Genomic DNA, 8,852 nt, shown 5'->3' with positions numbered 1-8,852 from the left:
GGGCTCCTTGGTTTCTTCTGTTCATTGCCTGAGATCACAGAAGTTTAGTCTTTTGAGAACTGAAGTACTTTGGTTTAAGTGAAATCATTGAGTTCAGTGTGGGGTATATATCGTGGAAGTTAACAGCTTGTGATGTACAGGAGGTCAGACTAGATTATCTAATGGACCTTTCGGGACTTAAACTCTCTGAAACTTATTCTCTCCCCCATTCAATATACAGTTTCTCTCTCTATGTATACACATACAGAAGAGAAATTTGCATTATCATGCTGAAGCATTTTGGAGGTTTTCCTTCTGCCTTGTACACTCATTGTGAAGGCACCTAGGAGTCAGGTAAGATCATGTTCCAATTCATGATAATTTGCTTTGCTTTCATTAATTTTTCTTTGGCTCCCTGATGCCACGATGACAGATGAGCTATAAGAATTGAATAGAATAGAGGACAGCTGAATAGAATCGAGTAGAATTGTACAGAATCAACCAAATATAAGAGTCATGACTTTCCACTCACTTTCACCAAACTTAGGCTGGTTAGAAAGATTTACCTTTTGTGATTAAAGCTTGTGGGGTGCAAAGAGATAAATAAACAATGATTTATTGAGATTGCTAATCTGGTTGCATAATCTTTGTCTCCAGGAATGATGCCATCTTGCATGGAAATGGAGAATTGCACTGTGGTGTCTGAATTCATTCTCTTAGGGATCCCCAACACCAAAGGTCTTGAGACCATCCTCTTTGTCACCTTCTTATCCATCTACCTCTGCACCCTGCTGGGCAACCTGCTCATCTTCTCAGCCATCCTTGCTGACCCCCGTCTGCACACCCCCATGTACTTCTTCCTCTGCAACCTCTCCGTGCTGGACATCGGTTTTTCCTCCATCAGCACCCCTAAATTTCTGGCCAACCTCTGGGCCAAGAGTAGAACAATCTCGTTGGGCGGGTGCATGTCCCAGGTCTTCTTTTACCACTTCCTGGGCAGCACCGAGTGCCTGCTCTTCACCGTCATGGCCTACGACCGGTACGTGGCCATCTGCCACCCCCTGCGCTACCTGCTCATCATGAACCGGAGGGTGTGCGCCCTCCTGGCCGCCGGCACCTGGATCACCAGCTCCTTCCACGCCACCATCCTCACCAGCCTGACCTTCACGCTGCCCTACTGCGGGTCCAATGTGGTGGACTATTTCTTCTGCGACATCTTCCCGGTGGTCAAGCTGGCCTGTGCAGACACATACATCATCGAGACCGTGACCTTCACCAACACTGGTATGGTGCCCACGACCTGCTTCCTCCTCATTCTTGCATCCTACATCAGGATTGCTGCCTCCGTGGTGAGAATGCGCAGCGCAGAGGAAGGTTTGAAAGCCGTCTCCACTTGCGCATCGCACCTGACGGTAGTATGCTTCTTCTTTGGGCCCTGTGCCCTCCTCTACACCCAGCCGTCCCTGAGCAAGGTGCTGGCTACCCCTATTCAGATCTTTTGTGATGTGGTCACCCCGATGCTGAACCCGGTGGTCTATACACTGAGGAATAAGGAAGTCAAGGCAGCATTCAGGAGAATGAAAGGTGGCTAAAGGCAGCCCAGCAATAATTTCTAGCTGAAATGGAATGTCTTCCCCCTTAGTCTTGTGGGAATTAAATTATTGGAAGAAACGGGGAGATTTTAAAAGGCATAAAGGGCTTGTAGGTACCCAACTCCCATGGAAAGAGTGAGAGTTGGAAACCCAATTCACGTTGTTGCATTTAGAAATCTCACTTCATGTTCTCTGCTGGCGGAACTCCTTTGAAATCACCATACTTACATCATTGCTAGGGCTAATCCTTCAGTTATTCTCATGGCTCGTCTCTGAATCCTCTCCAATTTATCAGCACCTGTCTGGAATTGTGAACACCAGAACTGGACACAGTGTACCACCAGCGGTCACACCAGGGCCAAACGGGAGGTAAAATCGCCTCTCTCCTTGTATTTGAGATTCCTCCTTTATGCATCCCAGGGTCACATTAGCTCTTCTGGCCCCAGCATCCTACTGGGAGCTCACATTCAGCTGATTCTCCACCACGACCCCAAATGTTTTTCAGAGTCATGGCTCCCCAGGAGAGTCCCCAGTCCTATAAGTGCAACCTAGGTTCTTTGTTCCTAGATGTATGTGCGTACGTTCAGCTACATTAAAATACACATTGTTTGCTTGCGCCCCCTTACCCAGAGATCCTGATCCCAACTGGGGAGGAGGTCAGAGGAGCTATTCCAGGGTTGGAGTTCAGAGGGACGTCAGTGGAGTTTTCCCAGGGTGAGGGAGGAGGACACTGGTGTTTTCCTAGGGTTAGTGTTAGGGTCAGGGAAAAGGCCAAAAGTTTGAGGTAGGGCAGCTGGGTGATGCTAGGGTTCAGGTGATGCATTAAGTTAATGAAATTACCCAGTGTTTGGGTGAGGCAGGCAGCGAATACATTCATGCCAGGGTTTCTGAGGGCTAGGCAGGAAGTGAGGCAAAAGACATCATCTCTTTGGTGCTCAGTTCCCCATCTGAGAGACTGTGGTAAGAATTATTCTGTTCTCCCACCCATTTCCCTTGTAAATTCTTCGGGGCTGGTGCTGTCTCTCACTGTGTCAGTGTAGCATCCCTTGCAACTGGGCCTCCAGGCCTTCCATACAACAGAAATAATAATGCACTGTTCAGAATGATCACTGACTCCTCGGATGTGGGTTTTAACCTTGTGGCCTTGACATGAAAAAATAATAAAATAAAAAACGTGAAAGGAACGTGGGGTAGATACCATGAGCCAGGCTCCTGGCCCTTCTCCCTGCAGAACTGCACATGGGAGCCCAACATCTACTCCTGGGGAAATTCTGTGCCAAAAATTTTAAAAAATCTGCGCATAATAGTTTAAAATTCTGCAAAAATCTGCATATTTCATTTGTGAAAATATCACAATATAATCACTTCCTTTCAATTATTTTGGTAATTTATTTCAAAATACCTGACAAGTATGTCAACAATACAGACAACAGCAAAAAAGATTCCCCCAGAAGTAGAGAGTTAAAGAAACCCCTAGAACAACCCAGTTCCAGGTGGGGGGCATTGGAGGGGGCTGTGTGGAGGCCCCAGAGCCCAGTCACCTGCACTCCCATCCCACCAGGGCCAAGCTGCAGGGCACCCCCCCGGCCCAGACAGCAGTACTCCCCTCCCCCGAGGACTGAGCCACGGGGCACCCCCTAGCTCAGCCACCAACATCCCCCTCCCCCCAGAACCCAGCAACAGGGGACGTCCCAGCCCAGACATGAGCACCCCCATTCCCCAAAACTTAGCCATGGGCAACCCCCAGCTCAGACACCAGCACTCCCCTCCCCCAAGGACCCAGCCACGGCACACTCCCTAGACCAGACACCAGCACCCCCCTCCTCACAGGACCCAGCCATGGGGCACCCCCTGGACCAGACACCCACACCCCCAGAGCCTTTACTGGCCCCAGCTTCTTTATTGTCCTGCCAGGGGATGCGGTGCGGTGCAGCCCTGCCCTTCCTCACTCTTTGCTAGAGATAGGTCTCCCAGGTGCTCTCCTGTCCCCAGGAGAATGGGGATCAAGAGGAGTGATCAGCCTCCAGCCCAGCCAGCCTGGGCTCTCTGCTCACTGCGAGCTGGGCTCCACAGAGTCCAGTGGCTCCTAGTTGCACCAGGCAGCTCTGCAGCCCCGATTCTGTGGCGGAAACCGGGAATTCTACAAAATTCTGCATTGTGCAGTGGTGCAGAATTCCCCCAGGAGTAAACATGGCAGCACTAGAAACAGCCCTGACTCTGAGGGAAGAGTAACTAAGGTACCTGCACCACTCCCTGCACCGCAGCGCCCCCCTTTGCACTGCTGGGATTCATCCTGAATTTTATCTGTGGTTTCTTTGCATTGGTCCAGGGAATCAATTTCCAAAGAGCCACAAACCCAGACTATGGTGACTGAGATAAGAGAACCTGGAATGGAAGATCAGGGCAGAAATTACACACATTGATTTTAAAATCCGCAATAGACTCTGCTGGACAGTGGGAAAGCTCCATTTACCTCAAAACCATGGGCACTGCGTGACCGTAGAGGGAGAAGCAGAGAGATCAGGTGGCTATAATATTTATAACTGAGAACTGTGTCAGTTCATCGCACCTACATCTAAAAAGCCCATGGGAATTATTTGCAAACCATTATCTTGCAGCTAAGACGAAGGACTGAAACACAGGAGATCTGGATTCAAGTATAGGCTTTGTAGATGACTCTCTGTTTGACCTGTAGTAACTCACTAAATTGCATTGTGCCTCAGTTTCCCCACCTGTTATATATATGGATAATTAAATCCTTTGTCACTCTCAGCTATTAAATATGTATCACATTCAGGCTGGGGCTGTGTCTCTGTATCTGTGATGGGTATTGAACATGATACTTATAGTAATAATACAAATTAAAATAGTCAAATGCAGTTCCGGCACTGCGGTACGTGGCAATGACACACGGAACTCAGCTGACACAAAACAAGAGTAAATTCTGAGCTTGGTACCCAGTGCAGTGAGAAAGCCCAGCCTGGGGATTCATTAGAAACGTCAACATTTTAATTAATCCCAATGGCCATTGCAGCCCGTGGGATGCTCTGACTGGGCTGGGGATAACACTTCTACAGAGATTAATTATAACATCTGCTTCTGCCCCTTCATTCTGGCTCCCAAGTAAGATGCCCACCAGAGGTGGAGCAGGAAGTGATAGTGATTAGAGGAATCACAAGTGGCCTTATTAAAACTGCGGTGCTGGGCTACAGCAAATGGATGGATGAGATCATTGCTGGAAAAGCCCCTAATCCAGCCCTGTTTCTCTCACATCCCTCTCTGTGTGGTGTATGGATTTGTTCACACTACAGAGCTTCCCAGTGATGTAGCTAACCCCTTAGTGTAGATGCACAGTAGAGGTGCAAGACGAGGCTTGTGTCTATTCCACTTACCTGGCTCATGAAGGAACACCTTTGATTCAGTTAAATCAGCTGTAATCCTCTAAAGGCCCTTTGTCCTGAACCGACTGTGCAAAGGGGAGGGTAAGAGAACACGCCGTAGGCCCAGAAAGACACAGAGCAACTTTCATCCCGATGACAAGAGGAGGGTTTTATGGCTAATGCTCAGACTGGAACCCAGGAAATCTGGAACAGATTCCCAGCTCTTCCACACACTCTCTTTGTGACCTTACACAACTCAACCAGATTGAGAATTTCCCAAACCCGTAGGAATTAAGTGTTCAATGCCCACTGAACTTTGGCTAAACTGGACAGTCTCTACGTAAAAGAATAAATGGACACAAATCAGACGTCAAGAATTATAACATTCAAAAACCAGACGGAGAACACTTCAATCTCTCTGGTCACTCGATTACAGACCTAAAAGTGGCAATTCTTCAACAAAAAAACTTCAAAAACAGACTCCAATGAGAGACTGCTGAATTGGAATTAATTTGTAAACTGGATACAATTAATTTAGGCTTGAATAGAGACTGGGAGTGGTTGAGTCATTACACAAAGTAAAACTATTTCCCCATGTTTATTTCTCCCCCACCCCCCACTGTTCCTCAGACGTTCTTGTAAAGTGCTGGAAATGGCCCACCTTGATTATCACTACAAAAGGTCCCCCACCCCCGCAGCTCTCCTGCTGGTCATAGCTCACCTTAAGTGATCACTCTTACAGTGTGTATGGTAACACCCACTGTTTCATGTTCTCTGTGTATATAAATCTCCCCACTGTATTTTCCACTGAATGCATCCGATGAAGTGAGCTGTAGCTCACGAAAGCTTATGCTCAAATAAATGGGTTAGTTTCTAAGGTGCCACAAGTCCTCCTTTTCTTTTTGTGGATACAGACTAACACGGCTGCTACTCTGAAACCTGTAATTTTGGCAGCATGGCTCCTTCGACAATCAAACCCTGAAATTCTCTGTGCCTCAGTTCTCCCTTGTAGAATGGGGCTGGTAATTCTTACTGTGTTTGGTTTATTTAAATGGCAAACTCTGAATGGCTGGGTCTGTCTGACTCTGTGTCGGAGCGGCACCCAGAACAACAGTGCCAGGATCTTCATGGAGTTGGTGGGGGCTGTTGTACTGTGAAAAGTGAGGTGGAGTGGTGCACAGGATGTGTGCTGCCCTCTGTCTGCCCAGCGGTGAATTTCACCCTCACACATAACCACACAAGGGCACGAATACATCCCTGTGCACAGAGACACAGAGAAGGGGCAGGGGAACAGCAGGGGATACAAACCAAAGACAAAGCTCTGTTGGCTTCAGAGGCTTCCAGCTGAACCTCTGGCCCAGGTTACTCTTATTTCACACCACTGGGGGGAATTCTCTGCCTTGTGTCACATGGCAGGAGAGCTTAGACAAGCATGAACGTCCCCTCCCCCCTCACAATGTATGGGTTAGATTCTCAGCTGGTAGAAATCTACACAGCTCCCTTCAGTCCAATGGAGTTACTCATGATTTACACCAGGGTGTGTGGCTGAGAGGGGAAACAGCCCCAGAGAATCCAGTGGAGTTCCCCAGAAGCCATAGCCCTTGGGGGAGGGATAGCTCAGTGGTTTGAGCATTGGTCTGCTAAACCTGGGGTTGTGAGCTCAATCCTTGAGGGGGCCATTTAGGAATCTGGGGCAAAAATTGGGGATTGGTCTTGCTTTGAGCAGGGGGTTGGACTAGATGACCTCCCCAGCCAAATGCAAATAAATGCTTTGTTATTGTCCTTCAAATCTCACCTTAAAAATCCATCTGGCATGTTATCCACAGAGCCCAGCCTGCTGATCACAACCAAGCAGAGACAAGCTGTGGCCATGGTGGGTGCTGAGAGCCATTGAAGCAAACTGTGAACTCTGGATATGATGGTAACCACATAAAGCCAGGCGGTGTAGCAGCCCTCCCCGCCCCAGCACCTCTGGCTGGGGCTATTCCCCTTCTCCTTCTTTCCTTTTCCTTCTCTCTGTATTCCCAGTGAACCCCCCACCCCCAACAATTCACATCATTAACACAGCTGGGACATTTCTTCTCCACATTCATTTGTTTGTATGTTCCGTCCTCTTCCTCTTCCTTAACACAAATGTGTATGAGCCCGTGTGTTTATAAGAACAAAACCCTACCAAAACAAAGTGCTCCACTGCACACACAGACATCCCTCTGTGGAGAGGGTGAGAGAGGGAGAGAACAAACCACACATGGGAAATGTTAGCCACAAAAGGTACTGTGGGGATAAGGGTGGGGAAAGGGCCTAGGCAGAACAGAATTGAAGAAATTGGAATAGGACATAAGAGAAGAGAAGAAACTGGAATAGAATAGAATAGAATAGATATCCCCTTTGTCTGTTTGTGTCTGGACTCTAAGAACGTCAAGGCAGACATTTTCTCTTTCCATGTTCAGCACCAGCACAGTGAGACCCTGACCCCAAGTGGCATTACAATGATAGAAATATACACCACTCCAAATGACTGTGAGTCACGTGGGCTGTGGAAGGAAGGGTGAGCATTGCAGCTCTAGGATGACAGGTCTTTTGGTTTCAGTAACTCACAGGCATTATTTCTCTCCCCTACCCCAGGAATGAGTCCTCCGTGGGGCGGGTCAACCACACTGTGGTGACTCTTTTCATCCTCTTAGGGATCCCCAACACCGATGGCCTCCAGACCATCCTCTTCGTCACCTTCTTAGACTTCTACCTCTGCACCCTGCTGGGCAATCTGCTGATCTTCTCAGCCATCCTTGCCGATGCCTGCCTGCACGCCCCCATGTATTTCTTCCTCTGCAATCTCTCTATTGTGGACCTTGGATTCTCTTCCATCAGCACCCCTAAATTGCTGGCCAACCTCTGGGCCAAGAGTAGAACAATCTTGTTGGGCGGGTGCATGTCCCAGGTCTTCTTCTACCACTTCCTGGGCAGCACCGAGTGCCTGCTCTTCACCGTCATGGCCTACGACCGGTACGTGGCCATCTGCCACCCCCTGCGCTACCTGCTCATCATGAACCGGAGGGTGTGCGCCCTCCTGGCCGCCGGCACCTGGATCACCAGCTCCTTCCACGCCACCATCCTCACCAGCCTGACCTTCACGCTGCCCTACTGCGGGTCCAATGTGGTGGACTATTTCTTCTGCGACATCTTCCCGGTGGTCAAGCTGGCCTGTGCAGACACATACATCATCGAGACCGTGACCTTCACCAACACTGGCATGGTGCCCACGACCTGCTTCCTCCTCATCCTCGCGTCCTACGTCAGGATCGTCTATTCCGTCCTGAAGATAAACTCGGCCGAAGGGCGGCGCAAAGCAGCCTCCACTTGCGCCTCGCATCTGGCGGTGGTGACGCTGTTCTTCGGGCCCTGCGCCCTGGTCTGCACACAGCCCCAGCTGAGCAAAGTGCTGGTGACCCCTGTGCAGATCTTCGGCAACGTGGTCACGCCCATGCTGAACCCAGCCATCTACACGCTGAGGAACAAGGAGGTGAAAGCGGCTCTGAGACTACTGAGAAGGGGTCAAATGCCTGCATGCTGATGTGCGGCAGCTGCAGGAGTAGCATGTGGGTCTGCTTGGAAATACATCGACAAATACATATGCATGGCTGGTTCGTGGCTTTTGTGAACCTCTGTCTCTCCCCATCCCCACACAGCCCCATCAGTCTGGATCTCTACAAATCATAAAAATGCTCCTAAAAATACCTACCTGTTTTTGACATGCAGTATGGGTGATATTTTCAAAGCTGCCTAAGTGATAGGCACAATAAGTCTGCACTAAAATTAATAGGAATTTGATATCCAAAGCTTGTATTTGACTTTGAAAATCTCAGCCTTATTACACAGATCTGCGGAAGGAAGTGCAGCATCT

At 49.0% G+C, this 8,852-nt stretch overlaps 2 protein-coding genes across 2 annotated transcripts; both read left to right on the top strand.

Annotated features, from left to right (window-relative positions):
* Nucleotides 1-653: 653 nt before the first annotated feature.
* Nucleotides 654-1,571, top strand: LOC311530061 (olfactory receptor 10D3-like; the record flags this gene model as incomplete). The annotated part of the gene is made up of 1 exon (XM_084646409.1): nt 654-1,571. The coding sequence occupies one exon, from the start codon at nt 654-656 to the stop codon at nt 1,569-1,571; it is 918 nt and encodes a 305-aa protein (XP_084502535.1).
* Nucleotides 1,572-7,199: 5,628 nt separating this feature from the next.
* LOC311529967 (olfactory receptor 10D3-like) lies at nt 7,200-8,522 on the top strand (the record flags this gene model as incomplete). Its single annotated transcript, XM_084646243.1, has 2 exons — nt 7,200-7,222; nt 7,577-8,522. The coding sequence occupies 2 exons, from the start codon at nt 7,200-7,202 to the stop codon at nt 8,520-8,522; spliced, it is 969 nt and encodes a 322-aa protein (XP_084502369.1).
* Nucleotides 8,523-8,852: the final 330 nt, after the last annotated feature.

The sequence above is a fragment of the Lepidochelys olivacea genome, assembly GCF_965140295.1.
Source record: "Lepidochelys olivacea isolate rLepOli2 genome assembly, chromosome: 13".
Lineage (NCBI taxonomy): Eukaryota > Metazoa > Chordata > Testudines > Cheloniidae > Lepidochelys > Lepidochelys olivacea.
This window is presented reverse-complemented; position numbering and strand designations above follow the sequence as displayed.